At 33.7% G+C, this 24,064-nt stretch overlaps 1 protein-coding gene across 4 annotated transcripts in view; it reads right to left on the minus strand.

The window, feature by feature from the left end:
- Positions 1 to 2,780: 2,780 nt before the first annotated feature.
- The window catches only part of LOC138703150 (acyl-CoA:lysophosphatidylglycerol acyltransferase 1-like), a 30,946-nt gene continuing 9,662 nt past the window's right edge, over positions 2,781 to 24,064 (minus strand). For all 4 annotated transcript variants that reach the window (XM_069830797.1, XM_069830799.1, XM_069830798.1 and 1 more), the window contains exons 5-8: positions 23,527 to 23,663; positions 22,692 to 22,840; positions 22,407 to 22,558; positions 2,781 to 18,438 (exon numbers count right to left, since the gene is read on the minus strand). In XM_069830797.1, the coding sequence (XP_069686898.1) occupies positions 18,193 to 18,438; positions 22,407 to 22,558; positions 22,692 to 22,840; positions 23,527 to 23,663 (684 nt within the window). In that variant the 3' untranslated portion in view covers positions 2,781 to 18,192. The remainder of the gene's footprint in view (positions 18,439 to 22,406; positions 22,559 to 22,691; positions 22,841 to 23,526; positions 23,664 to 24,064) is intronic.

Below are 24,064 nucleotides of genomic sequence, written 5' to 3' on the forward strand. Positions count from 1 at the left end.
AGTCAATAAATTAATCAGTATATCTTTTCATTAATAATCTTCCTCTTATGTAATTGTGAAAACTTTGTAACTAATTCAACAGTTCATAGCATAAATACACGTAAAAATGACTTTCATACTCCATTGGCAAGTCTATCATGCTATCAAAAAGAAGTGCGTTATATGGCAGTAAAAAGTTTTAATAGCCTCCCTATAGATATAAAAAATGAAACTCAAAACATAAGATTATTTAGGGCCAAATTAAAGTATCTAATTTCTCACGCCTTCTATTCTATAGGTGAATTCATGACATTCAATAACGCTTCATGAAATTGATACTAAAACTTTGTGTTGTACTAGTAGACTATATTGTAAGTCTCTTCTGTATATATTCCATCTAGACTGTGACTATAAATTAAGACTTTATAATAGTATTAAGTTTTTTTACTTGTTCCATATTCTAGCTGTGAAGCAATGTATGAATACCATGGAATGTTAATAAATACAATACAATACAATCTCAGAAACGGAAATAATTCTCCCTATTGTGGGACTAGTAGATTCGTGGAAAGTCTTCATCGACCGTATCTGGTCATTAGCAACCAATCAATATTGGACAGTTGAGTAGTTAATATTATTCCTCATGCTGTTTCAACCAAAGTGCAGAAGTTCTTTTATACAAAGCGTAGAACAATTCGACTGACAGACTTCGTAAGGTAGCTAATAGACTGGGTCAAGGATAGCACTTTCTCGTAATAAATCCATATTCTAAAATGTCACATGTCATCGCTACAGGATTCAAATAAATTTTTCTTATAAATAAGCAACTCACTGCAAATGGAACCTCCAAATAAGAACATTATCTGTGTGGCCACGTTGTGTAAAATACGTCAATGCAAAATGAGGAGAGAGATGGCAAAGATTGTTGTTACGCCAGTTTCATAAAGCGCATTTCTATGATATTTGAGCGAAACCTCAGACCAGTGTTCAATGTAAGCATTCAGGCTGATGAATTCCAGTTTGAACAAATTTGGTGAATTTTGTAATGAGAACACTTTTTTTTTTTTTTTTTTTTTTTTTTTTTTTTTTTTTTACGTAGAAATACGTCTTTCTCCTCACTAGAATGTGGGAGGGTGACTTGGAAAATGACTTTCACATAAAAACGCAACATTTTCATCTTCTCTTTGCATTCCCCTTGTCTTCCCTTTGTCAATTTATTGTAGTTAATTCACTAGATTATGAAAATATATGAGTTTAACAAGATCATAAGCCTAAAATATACTAAACATTTTGGAGCCACCAGCGTAGCTCGGTCGGCTAAGGTGTTTGCCTGCCGATCCATAGTTGCGCTCGGGCGCAGGTTCGATCTCGCTTGTACTGATTACCTGGTTGGATTTTTCCCTAGATTTTCCCAACTGTCAGGCAAATGTTAGGTAATTTATGGCGAATCCTCGGCCTCATCTTGCCACATATCATCCTGCTATCACCAATCCCAGCGACGCTAAATGAACTCGTTGATACATATAAACATATAACATAACATAGTAGAAAAATTTTGGGGGACTGCCAAATGAAATATGAGCTGCAAGGGGTCCACGACACTCAAAAGGTTGGGATCAACTGGCCTACAGAGTACAAATCGGTGAGGGCAAAGACATTTGCAGAGAAATGGGAGTATGTGGTTAAAGTCCACCGTTTGGAGTAATAGTCAGCACATCTGGCTATGAAATGAGCGGGCCAGGTTCAAATCCTGGTTGGGATTTTTCCTCAACCAATTGAAGCAGAATTACTGGGTAACTTTCGGCGTTGGACCTCGAACTCATTTCATCATCATTAATTCACATATCATCCATACAACAGCCTGGGTTAAGTTCACGGTGTGGTGTGCTGTACTTGTAAAAGAACGCGGCCATTCGACTACCCAATCATTCACAAGAATAGGAGTGGTAAGCACAATAAGCCTCAGGCTGCAGTGTAAGCTTTCAGGTTCTTCCGTAAAAGAGAAAAAAAAATGGTTCATTATAGGCCTATATGAGAGTCATTTCATTATTCTTATTATACGAGTAAACAGTGCCGGGTGACATAAATTAAACGAAAGTAAAGTAAAAGTAAATCCATGGCGCTACAGTCCATGAAAGGCCAAGACCGACCAGCCAGCTGCTGGCCTCAGGTCCACATGCCGAAGCAGAGGTGGACGATCATCCAACCAGAATGGAGGTATCGTGTGGTTAGCACGATGATCCCCCCAGCCGTAATAGCTCGTTTGCGAAACCGGATTTTCACTACCTATCGTAGTTCCCCAAGTGCATCACGATGCTGGGTGGGCACCGGTTCCATACACTGGCCGAAATTTCATGAGAAAATTTCTTCCCTCATAAGGACTCGAACCAGCGCGCATTCCGTAACGGAGTCCTAGGCATGATGCCTTAGACCACGGCGCGGGACTAATTAAACGAGAGACAAAGACAATTTGGGTGCTATTCATAGACATTTCGCAGCACGCGCTACGAGCGTACTAAGCTAGCCCCGGCTATCCACTGGTTACTAGTACAGAATTCAAATCATATCCTATCGCTAACACTGGTTTATGAATACGAAAAACGCTGATCATCCACCGGAAGCCCGCGCTAAAAATGTCTATGAATACGGCCCTTTGTAACGCATGTTCAGTTAGTATGCAGGAACCTTAACATATTAGATGATATCACAGTTTTTTTTATCTTTACCTAAGCAGATGAGCACCAGCATTTAAACACTGAACGAGCAGTATTTATGGGAAAAATGATTAAAAACAAATATGCAGCATTTGAAATGTTTATTGTACAGCAGATTATCATCAACTTAATCTTGACTTTGATCACAATGTTCATACATTGCCCATTTAAAAATCGGCAACATTATGAAATTACAAACAACCAAATCTTACTTCTTCGAGTCTATCGTGCCATCTGTCATTACATTATTTACATAAACTGGTTAAAGTAACGTCTTAAAAATTATTTACAGCCCAAGTCATTATGTGTCCTAAAAATAGCAGCCATCCTTTTGAACTTGGTTTCGAGAAAGATAAAAATTTCGATTATCAGGCTATTTTAAATTTGTGTAACTTTATAACCATTGCTTTATTGTGTTATTTAGCTACAGCAGAATGGTTTTAACTAACATTCTGAAGATACCAGTAAATAGATTAGAAATTTTTACAATAATTTTCAAATTCAGGACTTTGTCTTTTAAAAAATCTGGGTACAAGAGCTCACTGTAGCTACATAACTAACATAAAAATTTTGCTATGGGTTATTTTTATTAAATATACCTAAAATCTAAAATCTACAAATACAACTACCTTTACAAAGATACTTAACGTATTTTTCCCCCAAAAGCTATAATGTCAGTGTTTTTTTTTTTTTCTGAATCCTGAGACATATAGTATTTGCTTCCAAAATTCTGAATTCATACTGTTAAATAATACACCCTGAAATTTTAATGAAATTGAAATCACATTAAAAATATATGAAATAGGGTATGAATTGAAGTTAAACATACAACCACTCTGTAGGTCTAAAATGTTATACTATATTGACTTTAGGAACAATAAATTCAGAAATATTTTTTATTTTAAAAAATACAATACAAGGAATGTCAGGCCACAGTTAACTGTGGAAATGTATTTGTCTTTGACCATTCAAGAACTGTTAACAGTACTGAACAATTACATCTCAGAATTCCATCAATTCCTTCAAAATTCAAGGGGTAATAATTACCATTGCTATGACTTATGGGACATGATACTTACAAAATTCCCATTTTATAACGAACAAATATCTGTGTAAGACACTTTTTAATATTGAGAAACTGTGTGTCATACAATTTTACAGGAACACTGATGTACACTCATGGACACAAAGCATAACTTTTTTGCAAACCAGTGAAAAACGTTACAAAAATTCTACCAGACGCAACACACAGAGTGAAAAATAGTGTGTCCATGTTACTTGTGAATGTAGCATCAGTTACCATGCTCTTTTCCATCACCAGCAATAAAAATACGGAAATTTCACTTACTAAATTATTATAGGTATAGGCAAGAACAAATTGTTAATTTATTTAAACATTGCTCTCGCTGTTCTGTGAGCAGTACTTGAATAAATATTCTAATAAGGTATTTTATATTAAATACTGAAACCACAAAGTACAGTAGATTTCAGTCATTATGCAGTAATAAGTGTCAGATGAAATTTTATAATACATTACTTATCTGCACAATATCTCATTACATTTGCAGGCTAATGTTATTCAATTTCTGTTATTTATTTACGAAGTACTGGAGGTCAAATTTCAACTGCGATATATTTTTTGTTTGACATGTTTCTTTTGCCCATGTTTTTAAACTAAATAGCTCGTTTCCGTCCAAGTCACATACTATTTTTCTTATACAGTAAATATGCGTTAACTGAATACTATTAGAAGTATTATTTCAGTAAGCCTCACAGTTATTCTAAATATCACGGATTTTCGAACAAATTAAAATTTAAAAATACATTTTCTACAAAAGCAGTTTAATAGAAACAATATTTTCCGATTATTAATTTTTTTTTACTTTGTTATTTAGCGACACTGTATCAACTACAAGGTTATTTAGCGATTATGGAAATTGGTGATAGCGAGATGAAATTTGGCGAGATGAGGCCGATGATTCGCCATAGATTACCTGACATTTGCCTTACGGTTGGAGAAAACCTCGGAAAAAAACTCAACCAGGCAATAAGCCCAAGCGGGAATCGAACCTGTGCCTGAGCGCAACTCCAGATCGGCAGGCAAGCACCTTAGCTGACTGAGTTACGTCAGTGGCTCTTTATTCTTAAAATGCCCATTTTTAGTTATATCATTCTTCTATCAAAGTAATTCAACTGTCTTTGTATCGATCTAGATTCATTTTCCGGGCTGTCTTTGTATCAATAAGCTTTTGAAAGAAAGATACTAAGTAGAATATTCGGTCCAATAAATGACAGAGGTTTGTGGCGAAAGAGATACAATAGCAAAATAGACAGAATGCATGGTGAACATAACATAATCGCCGCCATAAAATCCTCGAGAATAAAATGGTTGGGGCATGTAATGAGGAATACGGAGAATAACATCCCAAAAAAGGTATTATTCAGTGAAACGTGGGGACATAGACGACCTGGATGACCCAAATTGAGATGGTTGGATGGTGTGACAGATGATTTGGCAAGAATGGGTAAAAGAAATTGGAGAAGAAAAGTACAGGAGATGAATGGAGGAAGATTGTTGAAGAAGCCAAGGCCCACTTAGGGCTGTAGCGCTGATGATGATGATGATGATGATGATGATGATGATGATGATGATGATGATGATGATTGTATCAATAAGAACATACTATAATTTTGTTAGAATTTTTAATTAACTGAAAAAAAAAAGTTACCGGTACTTCAACTTGTAAATTGCCCAATTTTCTGGGAAAATGTTACAAGACTGATACGTTACAAATAACTTAATCATAATTCCAGAACAAATTGTCTACCTAAATTCAAAGATTTAACTTACTTCGAGATTTTTTATTACAAGTATCTAATATTAAAATTTAATAATTCCGTCATTCGTAAATTTGTATGTGTATATTTAATTCCTACAAGTATTGAGTACATGAAATAAGATACTTGCTTTTAATCTCAAAAATAATTTATTATAATTGTAAGAAAGGTTACTGATCTTGAAATATTGCAGTTTTGTAATATTTTAGTGTCATTATGGATGATAATGGTGTGGTGTCTTATATTTTTCGTACCTGATTTGGAATATAAAATACTGCATTAAGGAAGCTGGCAAAATTGCCTTTACAATATTAAGTTTGCTGACAACAAAACAGCAATCTATAAATTGTCGGAAGTGGCCACAGTTGGATCATATCACAGAAAGTAACTCCATCACAATCTCCTTGTTTCGTGAAACAGTACTGACATAAATTCTCACTTCACTGACATTTGCAAATAAGAAATATCGATTAATAAGGAAGAGTTAAAGATATGTTATATCACAGTGAAGGCCAGCGAAGTTATGTCGTGACAGGGAACCAATTCAGTTTTGAGCCATGGGAAGTAAACAGGACAAATACCGTGTCCATCTGAAGGAATCTAGTCTGCTATGTTATGTTCAATTGAATATGAAAATTTAGTAACAAGTTATTTCTTACATTCATCAAGTACTGATCACTAGAACGAAGAGTAAATAAAATATAAATGAAGGGCTCGACAACCCAACCTTCAGTTTCCTGAGACATTTAATTCAATTTATTCCAAGATTACTATATCAAAAACTATTTATTTATGACATACTTACGCCCTTATGTACCAATCGCGTGATAGAAATACAATAGAATATTTATGGTAAGCAAGTAAAATCACGCAAAATTCAATACTACAAAATATATCTTTATAGGAGTAATTTGGATGTAGCATTTATTTTAACTTAAATTCAGTGTGCAGTCTGGAAGTTTGTCAAGCCCTGAAGAGAATATTATGATACCGTTAAATATGACATTTGTTCAAATGAAACAAAGAATTTGAACATAACATCAAATCTGTTAAGTTTAAAATAAAGAATGTTGCATCCGACGAAACACAACTATACAATTTAAATATAGTGATCACAAATGTATATAACCATAGTTAAAGGAAACTTATTTGTAATGTACAAAATCTAAAGAAATGGCTGTTTGTTCACAAATGATTTATTATGTACAGAATATTGACCAGCATATTCTAAAACACATACAATGTTGTGCAACTGTTACATATCAAAAAAATAATGAATCAGCATTGTGTCTAATTCTCCGACAGGACTTATTTTCAGGCACCTGGCCTGACATTCTAACATTCAAGTTAAACCAGAGTAAGAACAAATATGCAGTGTATTTGTGTATTCTGGCAAGGACAACTTCATGACAGAAAATATCTAAATGCTATGTGAGACACGGGAAAATCGATCATACTGTTGAAATATTGAGGACATTCTGGCCATTTATACTGAAATTAATACTGTATTTACCCATGTAATGGAGACGCCCCCCAATTTTTTGCGTTAAAATTAAAATAATGCGTGTAATAGACGCATCTCATTTTAAACAAAGATCGTTTTAATAATATCGAAAGTCGTAAGATTATGTTTAAATTCAAGTTTTTAAACAACAATGCATGGTACCACTGCAATCGTGATTGGTTATTTTTTTACACACGCAAAATATAGGTACTCTCCAATTAATAACGCAGTATTCTTAGGACATCTGCAGTAATCAGTTGTGTTGATAAAATTGTGTTTCCCATAATATATCGTTATGTATTCTATCGATTATTTCAGCATTCAAGCTGGCGCATCTTTAACACGTTTTTTTTTTACTAAAGTTTTTTCATCGCTTAAAGGACGCACCCTAGTTTTTTTGTTATGAAAATCCAAGAAAAAAAAAAGTGCGTCTATTACGCGGGTAAATACGACAGTTTCAAAATCACTTCCACCAATTTGTCCTCTGAAACATCAGATGATACAAATGGAAGTGGAAATAGTAAAAACATAGCTACTGAAATCAAATACTACATTTTCTTTTAATTTTTTTATATCTTCTGACATTCTGTTAACTGTATTCAAGACTATTTCCTTTATGCCCTGGAAACTCATACTCCATAGCATATTAGTTGCATATCTGTCAAGCCAAATAAATAATCCTAAAATATTTAAAAACAGATTAAACATTTTCTAATTGTGACATCGTGAACAGAGAGTTGCCTGACAATAATATAATTTAAAACTTTTGCAATTTTGTTCCAAAAATGGTCAGATTACTGCAAGTGGTGGTAAAAAGAGCCAGCCAACATCTCTAATATCCGTAATCAAATATTAAAAATGTAAAATATATTCTATAGGAAGTCATCCACATTAATAACTTTTATTAACATTACCATCTAAGTATTATCATGTTCTGTAATGTTCCAAAAGCATACAAATAAATCCTACATTTAAATTAAAAATAAAAATGAGTTAATTCAGGAATAAAATACAACATGTGAAGCTTTTATACACAGTATTGCACAAACCAAAGGATGAATAGAATATGAATGCAGATCATACACTAGCTATAATTCGCAACATATACATCATAGAAAGTTCTATTTTCAAAGTTTACATCCATTTCCTTATTATTAACATCTCTAAAATGTGTTTCATTTTCTTTTCCGGTTTCAACGATATCCTCAAAATATTTGGCCATCTCTGATATACACAATAAAATGAGATGCACACAAAAAGATGTCATTACAAAACAGTGCAAGAAGTAGGAAAAGATACAAAGGGAATGTACTTTTTTCTCAGAGTTTTTTTTAAATATTAGTCATGATAAATCCTAAAATTGAATATATTTGGCAACAACAAAATGCCACGCCTAACTAGCTCTGAATCTCAATTATTATTTCTATAGGCGATAAGCTTCATTATCATGTGGCTGTAAAAGCATGCGGCAAGTGTTTATATAAAAATGACAGCAGAAATGTTATATATCCTACTTCAAACACTGTTACGAACGCAAAAAAAAAAAAAGGAAAATTAATTAAATAATAGCAGAAAAATGACTTCTTTGCACATTTCTTTACATAAGTACGTTGTGCATACTTGGAAAGTAGTACCAGCTGGAATGAGGCTTTATTTATTGAATAAAGTTGAGAAGATAAAACAAGTACACAAAGAAGTGACTGTGATGTATCAACTGCACGCGCAGTCAAAGGAAAAAAATCACACTAATCACATTCTGCCTAACTTTTTTTTGCAATGTTGTAAACTTTGCTAATGTTCTTTTACAGAGGTAGGACAAAAAATAAATAAACTTTCTCGCACCATATACTAAAGAAATGCAGAAACTAAATTATAGTAAAATAGAACTCTTTTCTTAATCGAAATATTTTAATATAATAGTAGGAATGACATAGGAAAATAGGGAGTAATGTCAAGAACTTTAGATGAAGTAGCTGTCTATCATTGATCTATGGCACAAAAGTAAAGCCTGTGTTTATAAACGGAGCATGTAGTTGCTGACATCAAGACTGACAGACTAGAGTAATGGTGAGGGAAAATCAATACTGAAGTGTACACCCTTATGTTTTAAATATTACTCGCATACACGTAGTAAACATATTATCATTAGCAGATGAAAATATTATTTCTGAATCATAAACGAATATTTACAACCTCAATTATATTTTCTCATTCAGAAATTCCTAGAATGACGATAAAGAATAATTAAATACAGTAAAACCTCCTTTTAACATACCTGCTTTTAAGAAATTCCCGTTTTCAAGGATGATTTCAAAAGGCTCAGCAGAATTACCAAGAAAACAACATACAGGAATTTCACTTTGAGGGAAATCCAGTTTTTAAGGAATACATTTGAATAGATTTGCGAATACAGAACCTGTTTCAGCAAAATTCTGAACCTATTCCAAACGTTTATAATAGATTTCTTACAAGATATGGTCACACCAATGTGGCACTAGCAGCAGTACGTTACAACAAATAATAGTATGCATAGGATGACCAGACGTCCTCTTTTGTACGGACATGTCCTACTTTTTAGGCCTTTGTCCAGGGTCTGGGCGGATTTTTAAAAAATCAAGAAATGTCCCCCTTTTCGTAACTTGTATGCCTGATATTTTGAAATTATCTGATTCGACGCCTTTTTCAAGTATTTTGCCTGTAGATGGAAGCAGCATCAATGGAATGTACTCTTTGCCAACGATCGAACTTCCATACATATGTAGCTAACTCTAAAATCATTATTAAGTTTTATCATAATTATTTTGTCATAAAATAGATATTAACATACTTTTAAGTATGATATAAGCCTAAATCCGTACTGTAATTATTTTGTAATAAAATAGATATTGATATAATTTAAATTACAGGCCTATTTTCTATCCTCTTTTTTCGAACAATGTCCTCTTTTTTTTGAAGCTTTGTGTCCTCTTATTATCAATGTGAATCTGGTCACCCTAAGTATGCATCATTATCTCAATTGAAAATAAGCTTGTAAAAATGTAATTGTGTGTTTGTATATGAAAACTGAATACATTTTATTACAGTATTAGTTAAAAAATATGTTAGTGGTCTGTGGAAAATATTGTATTGGGTGTTTGCAGAAGTTTATTTTAGGGTGTGTTGCTAATAAATTCAACGCGTATTAAGAATATATAAATTATAACATAATTAAATGGCCAGCCTAAGAATGTTTTAATTTCTACTCAGTACATCCTTGCCCATAACCCCCTTCTAAGGAAAATACGCATTTAAAGAAAAAATAATTAGCCTCTTGTAGAGATCTATTGAAAAGGGTTTACTTTACATCTCACAGTAATCTGATGAATTCACTCTGCTACAATCAGCAAAGTGATAGTTCTCACAAGGAAAGTGCAGTTAGTGATGAATGTGTCTAAATAATATAGTACACATGAGTTTAGGAATCGATCAAATCAGATTAAATGAGAAACTAATTTAATTAATATCAATTTTGAACATTAAATTTTCAACAGTATAAAATGTATTTTTTATTGAGATGAATATTCTCCGACGACATTTCTTTCGGTTTTTTAGCCATTTTTCTCTCATCTACAGGGTGTTCAGGTGAGTGTGTGACAAACTTGGAGATGTGATAGGTGGTGTCAAATAGAATAACTTTTGCTTACAAATCCATATCTGGCAACACTCCGGTACCAAGCTTCATACCATTTTCCCATTACAGTTTTGACTCATCTCTTTCTGTATTACATGTCTGGAATTACAGCAACTTGTTGAACGTATTTCATCTTTGGTTGCGTAATACACGAGTTCGACAGTCAATAATGAGATGATGCAATATATGCAACAAGCTGGGTGGGTACCATGTTGAAAACCGTCTTTAAACCACAGATGATATACTGTTCGTACATTTGTTATATGAAAACATGTAAGCATTTGAGTTGTAAATAAAGGAGAGACAAAAAGAGTCACCTCAACAAAACATTAGTTTTTCCTCTTTCCACGCATCCCACCCTGAAAACGAGAAAGAACTAATTGAATAAGTCATGAGTGAAACTGTTTTCAAGGTTATGTAGCTTTGTACTGGAGTGTCGCAGGATATGGGTTTATAAGTAAGAGTTGTTCCACTTGACAGCACTTATCACACCTCAAAGTTAGTCACACACTCATCCAAACACCCTGTATAACTAATTTACTTTATTTCTTTAATTCAGATTTTAAATATCGTTGCTGCACCTCCAAAATCCGTTATGTGCATTTAAACAGATTTTCTCAGGAGAAATAAAAAAAAGTATTAACGCTAGAAGTAGGAAGTTCGTACCAAAACAGATTTCAGGTTGTGTACAGCTACACATATAGATCTAACTAGTTGTCTGCTGTGTGTACTGTAACTCGCAGTATATATTCGCAACTGTGGATGGATGACTTTCGTAACTACATTACAGCAATATGCACAGTAGAAAAGCAGTTTTATTACATGCTAAGATTGCAGCCGAGTTGTGCAGTTTAGTGAGCGGTTTTTAACATGGCAGAATTTAAATCTTTCAATCACACGAAGTTGAATACAGAACTTCAAGATTTACTGATTATCATATAAGCCTCAACCTCTAATTGAGGTGCTGGCTGATATGTGTATCTATTATCAGGCAGTAAATCTCAATTGATGATGGAAGAACAGAGGAAGAACAATTGTTTGTATGCATCTGAAGTCTGATTAGTTAATAGTCAGCAATGTATGTAATGGAGTCACTCTCCTGCAGTCCAGAAATATAGAAATAGAAATGACTGATGCTGCAAGATGGAAGAATAATTATTGTTCAAATATATATACCAATCCATAGAAGTCCCAATAGTCATGAAAGCAAAAAATGAAAAGTGTTCTTGAAATGAATTATGGGTTAATGTGATGTGCCATATACGAAATGCACTATTATATTCACAAAGTTGTTGTTTAGTTGGTGATAAAGTAAGGAATAAATAATAATCCGTGGCGCTACAGCCATGAAGGGCCAAGACCGACCAGCCAGCTACTGGCCTCATGGCCACATGCCGAAGCAGAGGTGGACGATCATCCAACCAGAATGGAGGTATCATGTGGTTAGCATGATGAGCCTCCCAGCCATTATAGCTGGATTGCATAACCAGATTTCGCTACCTATCATAGCTCCCCAAGTGAATCACGATGCTGGCTGGACACTGGTCCCATACACTGGCCGAAATTACATGAGAAAATTTCTTCCCCCATGAGGACTCGAACCAGCGTGCATTCTGTAATGAGACTCCTAGGCAGGATGCCTTAGACTGCGATGCCATGGCGTGGGACACAGTAAGGAATACTGTATATCATATTTCAGATTTGCTCCAGTTACGTTTTGTGACATAGGACGAACATTTTCAGAGTAAAAATATTTTTTTCTGAGCATAAAAAAGTATATATTTGATAAACCGAAAATTTAAATTATTATTAACTGTAACAAGGCTAGATACATATTAGGCCTATTATGTATTCTGTTTGTTATTCTTATACTCATATGTATGGGTAAATTATTTTATACTGAAAATTACGCAGAATGTTATTGTCAATAATTGTTTTTACACAATATTAATTTTTTATTTTGTTTCTAATTCTAAGGCCATGGATCATTGGCACAAAGATAAGTTTTGTTACCAAACGACTGTACATGTTTGTTCTGCTGGTTTGTCGACTTTGAGAGCTATGTCACTACAGTTCATTCAGTAGATATTTAGTCCAAGCTCACAAAACTTAACAGTTACGTTTTGTTACGAACTTCTTACCTCTGATTACCACTTTCAATTTCCTTGATTTTCAATGCTACTTTCGGTACAATTTTAATCATTACATTAAAAATAATGAAATTATATCGAAAGTAGCTTTGAAAAAACAAGAGAATTAAAAGTGATGTTTTTTTTTTTTCTTCTTTCTACTGAAAAATCTGTTTAAATGCACAAAGTGGATTTTGGAGGTGCAGCGATGATATATTACTGTGACTTCCGTAATTAAAAGATCCACTGATGTAAAGGGACTCTTATACTATTTCACAAGACATAATATTAAATCTTGTGATACACAGCTTTCAAATCCATTGTAGTGTTCAAACGATCACAAAATTATGTAAAATGTACTAACAATTACTGTGAATGTTTACTGTAAATTTGACCCATTTGGCTATAACTTCAGTTTTAACTGTTTTCCTTTCAAAATAATCTTTGCTCAAAGTGAAATAATATATTTGCTGGATGTTTGCATTCTGCAATTTGCCTCACATCTGCCTCTCTTTATCTTCTGACAGAGGCAGTGTCATCAACCATTTAGTGCACTACTTACCGGACAGATAGCTAGTCTGTCACGGAAGATGACTGATAATATACAACTTAGTCAGTGAGCATATTTATGACGTGTGTGTATAAAGAGAGTGGGACTTGCTTAGCCTGTGATGTCATTCAAGAGCAGTAGTAGTAGGTCGCTATACTATCAAGAAACGTAGGGGTATACAGTAGAGGAATAGCGAATATTTTAGTAGTCTGAAGTTTCGACTGTGGTTGTGTGGGTGTATGTATTATGCAAGAAAAAAAGCTGGGTTTGTGACTTGACTTTCCTTGCTCATTCAACATAGCATTTAAATCTATCAATTCAAGGCAAGAACCTTATGATCTCACATGTACTACAGAGTAGATGCTTTCAAATTGGCTCTGATTCTGTGGATGGATAAGTTATGGTTGAAAATACTAAGCATTTTCCAAGTTTATTGCAAGTGTGTGATCCTGATATTAGTTTTTCTGAAGAATATGCACTCTGTAAAGCCATTTTTAGTTTGAATCGAGATTTCAGGATCTTCTTCTTATGTTTTAATTTTTTGCTACCCTCTATTCAGTTAATGTTGGTTATGTTCAGTTATGTTCACAGCAGATATCAAATTGAACTGTTAAATTTACAATGTGACGATTTATCGAAGGACAAATATGGACGTAAAGAGAAATTGGGTGACTTTTACAAAAATTTCCCCCACACTAGTTTTCCGAGATTGCATGTACTTGCTGCTTAAATGTTATGTATGTTTGGATCAACATATGTATGCGAAAAATTGTCCAAATGAAAAAGTTCATTGTCAGACCACAACCTAACGTGTAATCTTTTTTTAAATATTGTCCAATTATTACATTCCGATACTGATAAACTTACTAAGGAAAAGAGAAACAGAAAATTTATTCTGTACAGTCTTAAGTTGCAGATGAACTTGCATAATAATTATTTGAGTTATTTACATTTCTTTGTATCGTAATTCAAATAGTCCCATACACAACAACAGCATTTATTTTCTACCAAAGAACACTGATTTTCTCATAATATAGAGCACTTTCTGTAATTCAAATAATTAAAAGATAGAAATCCAGAAAATAAATTGTATCATCAACTCCAAGGTATTGTGTTACCTCATTCCCGCAAAAAATGAGGTGAAGTCATAGAGGATGTTCCTGTTCACGTCTGACATAGTACCAATATTTGGACAGAAAATTATGTATATAGCCTTCTACCAATCCCTGTATACTTGTAAGACTCTGTCTATAATCACAGGCATTCCAAACAATAGCATCATTAGTACACGTGTTATATAATTGTTAGAGTTTTGTCGGTGTTTCTCAAACTCCAAGACAGTTATTCCCACAAGTACTATACATCTCCAACAATACTTCCCATTTGATATGTTATCCCCTATTTTCAGCTTCCAAATATTTAACTGACAAACATTTTAAAGAAAATTAAAGTACGAAAATATAAGTCGTATTCAAATATTGTACACAGAACAAGTGCACTAAATACAGACTTTCACCCGTATTATTTAAGTGTTTTACGGTAAATCACAGTGACAGTCAAGCAAACATTCCCTAAAGGCATGAGATTTATAGAGAAAGGCAAAGAGGGGAAAAAAAAAAGATAATATCAAATAAATCATTAAAAAAAAGTAACTTTCTCTCGTTTTCTTCTTTAAAGGGTTGAATCCTTTGTTCTGTTACTTAACAACACTATACATATATGAATAGCATCAAATAACGTCAATATTAACGCAAACTTGTTCATTAAAGGCTGAGAGAAAACAAGAATTTGGTGAGAACCAAAGGGGATCCCTTGCTGTTAAAAAGTTTAGGAATCGCTGAATTTCCGATTTCATATCTTCTCTAGTTCATACAACCTATAGTTACCACCAATGTCTAAGCTTCTCTAATTTAGTAATTCAACAGATTTCACCTCTGCATAGGAGTCCTCATTTATAATTTCATCACGAGCTTACAGATTTGTAACTTACAATCATTAAAGTCTTCGAAGAATAAAAAACTGATTCTACTATGGGAGGAAATTCTGAGATGAAACCCTGTTAAACCTCATTTCGTAAAGTCATTTTCAGAAGGTCATAATTGGAGGAACTTTACTGTGTTTGCTTGGGACAGACATAAGATCCGTCTGCATTAAGGAGTCAAGAGAAAAAGTCATTACACTACACCTTAATAACTACATCCTATATATAATGTATTTTAGATCAATGTTCGTCATTTACATTATAAAATATGAATTGTCTAAAATTGTTAGTGTACATTCCTTATGTACTTGGTGCACTAACGTTTGTGCAATGTTGTAGATGGTCCCCCTTTTTGAGACAGTGATGACATTGACTTCCAAATTCACAAAAGATTTTACACATAAAGTATATATACACACAGAAACTCTGGGACATGATATAAGGAGAGTTTGCTGAATAGACACATATACCTACCTTCATGATAACATTAGTTTTGTATTTCATAGAAAGAGCATCTAATGAGCAAAAATATACACTTTATTAATAACATGTGGCACTTGATCAGTTGTGTAGTTAATGGATGAAGTTTGCGAATATGACTGAAATCAAGGCCAACAATTGTGTGCTTATTTATTCACAAAGATGAAATATGTTTAGAAAAGTTTATTTCACTAATAGTTTGCAAGGAATTCATCTAGGTCTCACAGTTTGAGAAACACGTCAAAACAAGTTCTATGTTGCAATAACTGAAGTCATTCAATGTTAAATCATACTTAATTTAAAATGGAATGTACATTAGTTTTTTAAATAGAAAAGTAGAGGAAAGCTCAAAAGAGAATAATAAAATTGTCAAAAAATGACAAAATAATTGTTTCGCTACTTAAAAATACTTGATAATCCACAATCTTTACAGACAAGCACAACCAGAAAGATGCATTTAAGTGCACATAGTAAGACAGTGCTTCTAACAAATGTCTATGAACTAATTACATTTTAAAACGTTAAGCAAATGTTAGGAAACACACAATGAGAAAACATTACCTTCAGCAATACTTAATAAACAAAATGGACCTAGCATTTAAACTAAATGCACCTGTTCTGAAAGTTAAAGTAAAATATCACTTAATTTCAGTCAACAGTGAAACAGTTCTCATTCACATTGTTAAGAAGTATACTGAACAATTTACATACAAATTAAAAAATACTCTTAAGCATTAAAATAAATATTTTGTGAATGTTACAAGATTAAAATGGAACTTTGTGATTTGTTTAAAAGAAAATGCATTAGTATACACAACTCAATTATTCCTACTATGGAAATGTGTCGCAAGAAATCACATTAAACGAATTAGTCCCAGGATTGCATAGCACTCTCGACCTTCACAGAGTGCAATGTTTACAGCTGCTAAATTGTGTCATTCACTTACTTCCTAAACAAAGTCCACTTAGAATGTGACCTTTACCAAACAAGAGAGAAAAATATTTGAGCTAGAGCAAAGCTGACAATGGACGTTATCATATAACCTACACAGTTTGTAAACCATTTTATATGTTGCAAAGGTTTTGGCTAATTTGGTCGTCTAGTAAGGAAAATAGAATAAACAATTTCTCTCAGCTTAACATGAAAGTTCAGTATTTGTCCCAAATATAAAACTTGGAAATAAATGCCATTTTATGCCGAGTCTGGTAATAACTAGGGCTGTTGTGATTACCCTGAATGGTTAACCAATCAATATTCGAACTCTGAACTAAACTGTCTTGTTACCATTCCGGAGTATTGCACAGCTTTATAATAAATACTTTTCATTCAAAAGTACACCGATGGTTAATCTGCAGAATAATCGGTTAACTACCAGTAGGTATTAGCTATTGTTATTACGAAATTCACACAGCCTGCAGGAATCAAATGAGTTAAAAAATAAATACATAATACATAAACAAATTTCTACACCAACTGTTTTTAAGATTGATTGATTAATCAATCAACATTCAATGGAAATCCATTGTTTTATACATGAAATTTATAATCATCTAACAGCTCTAGTGGCAACCTATCAGTATGATTAAATCTTTCACATCCACTGAAGTGTGACAATTCAACAAGATATTTTAAGTTAGCATCAGTTAAGATTTAGTTAAAAACCGATATACAATATATTAACAAATATGCAACGCATCTCTTTCAGTTTTCTACATGTAGGTATGTGACTGACAGAATTATTAAAATGGGGTAAAAATAGTTATGACAACAGTGGCATAGCCAGAGAAGAATAATGTTTTCTGCAATAAGCAGAACATGCAGTTTTCCGAGAGATAAAAATATCTTACATCTAAAATTATATAATTGGCAGTACTTAAAAGTCAAAACGAAATTTCTGTATCTTGTTTTCACTCATCCTCCATCTTTATACCTGGCTACACCACTGCCTGACATTTCCTCTATGACTATCCCATTTGGAATAATGGCTAGAGTTCTGTATACTAGCCCATGATAGCACAGCATGTACCATTTCATGTTGCACTATGGCAGCTGCTGCTTCTCTACCCTGAACCTGTATCTCACAGTCATTTGCACAATTTTATGGACTCTGTGGAATATAGTTACACTAATGAACTTGAGAACAGAGTAGAAAACGAATGACTCACAAATAACGTGAAATAATAGGTGCATCATCTTCATTACGATAAAAGGAATTATCTTAAAGCAAACAGTAACTTAAACCCTGTACTTTCTCCAACTGTGACGTGTTTGTTTGCATTTCAAGAGTGCAAATAACTTTGAAATACTTTCCATAGAAGGTAAACTCACAGTCAGTCAGCCTTAGCTTCAATACCAAAAGTATGACACAACATACGAGAGAAGCTGAAAATGAATGTAACTTGATGTTATGAAGAAGAGATGGAGGATGGCAAACCGAAGGCAATCCTGAGACACTTCTTGAGGAGGGACGGGAGAGGCACAGAAACCCTCAGTGGGAAACTTGCCAGTCTTGTAGTAGGCATCCAGCAGTGCCTCCTTTTCCACAAAGCGATCATACAACCACTTAGTCATGGCCTCATGGTCACGTGGAACCTGTTTCGAAATGACAAATGAAATCACTTTTGATTACCGAAGAAACAAACACATCACAAGTATGATTTGAGGCTTTCACAGTGTTCAACATATTTTGAAGCAAAAGAGATCATCATGGAAGTTCGTCAGGTTGCCACATGGGTGCTTGACTGTTGCTGTGGTTCGATGGGAATGATGGGCGAAAAATTGGTTATATGTGTTTCCAATCTGACAATTTTAAATATATTATGAATATCCATTATTAACGGAATTTTTCAGTTTTATGACATTATTATTATTATTATTATTATTATTATTATTATTATTATTATTATTAAAGTATAAAATCGTCTTAGAATTTCAGTCGGAGTCAGAGTAACCATGTTAGCCACTTTTGTTCAGCTGGTCAGTGTTTAAATGTTGGTGTTTCTGTTATGTTTCAATATTAAAGACATAGGCTGTTATGTGAACAGATGAGTAGCAGAGGAAATGTGTCTTAAATGGTTTTCAATTTAAGGTTCACTCATTATATTCTTATCCATATCTTAAACCAAAAACCATATACAGTATGCATATTATGATTGAACATTTCATACATCTTGATTACACAACTTTTAACACTATATCACTTCGGAATATGTATTATATGTCTTTCTTGTGTTAAATTCTATCTACCTGGTTAACATGTTTCAGTCTGTTATGGACCTTCTTCAGAACTGATTGTTGCTGGTCTTGGCGCCTTTGTTTTGTTTCCTGTGGGAGTGTGTTTGTGTAGTGCAATGTGGAGTCAAAGAGTGTGTGTGTTCTGAAATTGAGTTGTGTTGAGAATTTCATTTGGATGGGTTTTGTGTGTCTATATATTTCGTATTGTTCTAGTGTGTTTAGTTTCTGGCTTTTTGGTTGGATGTGTAGAATTTACAGAGACATCAACACAGACATGGAAATTCTACACATCCAACCAAAAAGCCAGAAACAAAACACACTAGAACAATACGAAATATACAGACACATAAAAACACATCCAAATGAAATTCTCAACACATAACTCAATTTCAGAACACATACACTCTTTGACTCCACATTACACTACACAAGCACACCCCCACAGGAAACAAAACAAAAGGCGCCAAGACCAGCAACAACCAGTTCTGAAGAAGGTTCATAACAGACCGAAACATGTTAACCAGGTAGGATAGAATTTAACACAAGAAAGACATATAATACATATTCTGAACATTTCATTTAAAGTGATACATAACTGCATGCTCTAACTTAAAGGAGTAATATGAAATATACTATTAATAACATTGTTGGTACAATGGATACCTGTAATACCGATCGGGTTGTATAACATGAGATGTTATTCCAATTTTTTCCACCAGTGGCAATAATATTCACTTACAATTTCAATAGTTTCGCGATCATATACACTGAGTTGGAAATCTTCTAATGTAGGGTGACTATCTTACCTTTCCTCATGATGGAGTCAAGTCTGCCATAAAATGTTGGCAGTGAAGAGACACTTTAAAATAATGATTCTCAATAGTCAGGCCATCAAATGCTTATTTATGACCCAAAGAGCAAACATTAATGAATGAAAAAATTCAGATGGCATAGTTAAGCGAAATAAGATTGCTTTCGAAAATACGAAATTATACAGGTGGAAATGTTCAGATAATTTTCCAATTACATTTTAACACCCTCATAAATACATATAAGTAAAACAATATTCCCTAAAATAGATCAAGCTAGCTTATAATTTAAAATCTATGACAATCATGGCTCAAAAGAATTTAAGCAATGTTAATGATATTGCTGTTTTTGAACAAAAAAAATATATAATTTTCCAAATAGCACAAAATTTCAATGCATGTTTCATCATTATTTGCTTTAACCTACAAGTGTGAATCTATATTAGAAAAGTTGTCATAGAAGCAGAATGTTGTCTAATGCAGGATGATTGACAATAAAGTCATTTGTCATAGAAGCAGATTGTTGTTGTCTAATTCTGGATGATTGGCAACAAAGCCATTTGCCCTAGAAGCAGATTGTCAGTCACTTTCTGTATGCTTTGAGATTATCCATCCATAAACTTGGATAAATTCCAATAAACATTGTGTTCATTTTTCGCATCAAGATATTGTGTTAATTAAAAAAATTTTGGTTAATGAAGTTATTACAAAAAATAGTTAATGGTAGGCCTAATAAATACTATACTATCTGCTTAGAGAACGACTCTGACAGTTCTTGTGTGGAAGAGAGAGAGGAAGCTAGAGAGATGAATCACCTTGAGCTGGCCTATCCCCTTACAGAGATTTGTAAACATCTCCATGGTAACGGCTTGGCATTGCCATGTCTCTCGGAACAGAACAACGTGGTCAGTTGCCAGGCGTCCAGGCGGTGGGTGGTGGTAATAGTAAACGAAACATTTTCGACTGTCCCGCCGCACGAGCCGAGCAGTTCCGTAGCTTCGACCAGTGCATATTGACAATGCCACACACAACTGTCAGAGTCGTTCTCTAAGCGGATATAGTATAGGAATCATGAAAAACCTTTTCAACACTGTAATAATAATAATAATAATAATTCAGCTTTTTTTCATTCCCTTTTGATAAAACTATTGCCCAAAATAGAAGCAATTTTTCTGAAGTACTTCAGTATTCAAAGTAACTATGTAGTAGCTCAGTTAGTAAAACAGCTAACTATGGACTAGAAAGCCTCAGGTTCAAATCCAGGATGGGGTTTTCTCATTGCCAAACTTCCAGAATGGCCTGGGGGTAAATTCAGTCTCACATTAAACTGTGTACCAGGTCTTCCCCGAGGTGAAAAGGTGATTGCATCTTGGTATTGACCACACCACTTCATTCTAATACTTAGGGCATCACAGTATGGAGTTCTATTTCCATGCCCCTATATGCCTTGCTGACATCTAATGATGATAGCTTTAGATTTTTTGCAAAAAGAATAAGTACACATTTTCTCACATAGGCTTATGGAAAACATTTGATCATTAAATGAAAACTTGAGAAAGGTATTATGTAAGTACAGAAAAGTAATTTTTATATACAGCATGAATTCTGTGATCTGACACTAAATTGTGAAATTATTTTAGAAATTCAGGCATTGTTAAACATTTTTAAAAGTACAACTATTTATGACTAGCACTTTCCTGCGACAAGCGTACTAATTGAATTACAAGAGTGCACTACCACTTAAAAGAGCAAAACAAAAGTTCAGTTTGCGTATTTTCTTTTAATTGGTGGATTTACATTTAATGTAAGGAATAACTCTCTCACAGTCAATGTTTCTCGAATATGAAAAGGTACAAGATATTTACTTTTCATTTACGAAGTATTATACCGAAAATACTTTTTCGAAAGACTATTTAGAAACTTCCCACAAAAATCTAATTCAATCAGTAACAGACTCCCACGTTAACCCTAAAAACAACGTCCCACATAGAACAGAATCTTCTTTGTACATGTCCAGGTATTAATTTTTTTTTTATTTTAGTAGGTTATTTTACGACGCTTTATCAACATCTAAGGTTATTTAACGTCTGAATGTGATGGTGATAATGCCGGTGAAATGAGTCCGGGGTCCAGCACCGAAAGTTACCCAGCATTTGCTCATATTGGGTTGAGGGAAAACCCCGGAAAAAACCTCAACCAAGTAACTTGCCCCGACCGGGAATCGAACCCGAGCCACCTGATTTCGCAGCCAGACGCGCTGACCGTTACTCCACAGGTGTGGACTTCAGGTATTAATCAGTTACATGTTATCTACATATACAGTACATTTGAGTGTCTGTAATCACGGACAGAAACTATGATACTGAGAGGAACCATCTACACATGAAAGTAAATTTTATGACATCAATTGATTGAATCAATTGCTCAAGGTTACGTTTGAAGTCATAATATTTCAATCCTGAGGTAGCTAAGTAATCAATAGAAATGTAAGAAATTAACTTCAAAAAATAAACTTACGTCTCTGCAAGGGAAAAGCCTATAGAAGAGGAAAGTTTTGCAGGGTTTTCTGTAGCCAGTGACAATTGCCCCCAGATCAAGAGGCTTGCCTTCAGGATATGCTATTGTGATGTCGAGCACCCAGTTCACGTGGGTAGGATATACACCCATTCCTAAAAGTAACAATATCACATTACATGACAATACAATTACCATTATGTATTTCTAGTTAATAAAATCCTGTTATTTGTATAAACGTTTGTATTATTACTCTATATTACAATTAAGTAAAAATACAAATCATACCATCTAAATTATGTGCTGGATCAGTGTTGTTGTTACCCCCAGGATTGCTACTTTTGTCTGGACCAACAGTGTCCACAATAGTTTGAAGGGCACCAACTCTTGGCAAAGACACATGTTGTAATACTGGTAAATTGTTCTTCAGTGCAAACCTGTGCAAAAAATATTACAGCTTTCACTTTTCTTTGTACAAATTTAACATACAAAACAAGTTAATGGAAATGAATTAAATGTACTTCTTATTGTTTATCTGGTAACCAGAAATTATTTTGCTTACAACAAATAAACCTAAGTGCCACAAAAAAGCTTATGAAAAAACCGAAATACATTATCGTATAAGAATTGTAATTTTAATTACCTGAATGGCGTGCGTATATATTATGACGGACAGAGGCTTAGTGTACTAACAAATTAACAGAGTGAAAGTGTTTGCATGACAAGGTTGAGGTAATATTTAAGGTACACATTGTTACATCACTGCAGTTGTTTCTTCCAGTCACTACAGCAGGTGATTAACTGTGTACATATATATTACTTTCAAGGTCAAGCAGTAAGGATATGAAATAATGCTCACATTAACGCAATACAACGATTATGCGGGAATACTGATGAATATTATCTATTAACAGGATAATCAAACACTTTCATAGACTGAAACCGTTATTTTAACTATCTCTGGTGTGCAAGTGGATAATTCAGTGCAAATAAGTTAATACAATATTTGTGAGGTAAGAGTATAAAAGATCTAAGTTCAGAACTATATACTATTTGTAGCAGGAGGCTAAAAATTCCATGTAACATTAAAAAATAACTCATTGCATACGAATTAGTTACAAACCTCTGGCTAGTTTCCCTGCGCTTTCTAAGAAATCCTCCTTCTGGAAAGAGAACCATCCACTTACGTCTGCGGGGAATGTATGAGTCACGCAGATGTTTAACTAGAGCTTGCAGAGATTCATCACGTTTGTCTTTACCCTGAAAATTGTTCAAAACCTAACTTTAAAACATTAAAACGTGACAAGTCTGTAATACATTAAAACAAACTTCACACAGAGCTTACAAACGATCATTACTTTAGATTATATTTGTGAAGTAAGCCTCTTATGTACGTCACCCTAGTGAATTTTTTTTTGTACACCCCTAGATACTTAACTGTTAACACAGTTCACAGTTTCTTGCATATTTTAAGAACCTACGCAATAATTCAATTTTCGGATTCAATTATCAAAAACTGCTGCAGTCTCGCAGGTTTGTACAGACATCTGTCTACGCACTCTTAAGAAATTTGCGCGAGAAAATGACGCCAGTAATTTTTTCTGAAGTATTTAGAGACTGGGATTTTTTATTGGCCCAAAAAAAACTATACGAAATTCCCT

Source organism: Periplaneta americana, chromosome 7 (genome assembly GCF_040183065.1).
Source record: "Periplaneta americana isolate PAMFEO1 chromosome 7, P.americana_PAMFEO1_priV1, whole genome shotgun sequence".
In the NCBI taxonomy this organism is placed as follows: Eukaryota; Metazoa; Arthropoda; class Insecta; order Blattodea; family Blattidae; genus Periplaneta; species Periplaneta americana.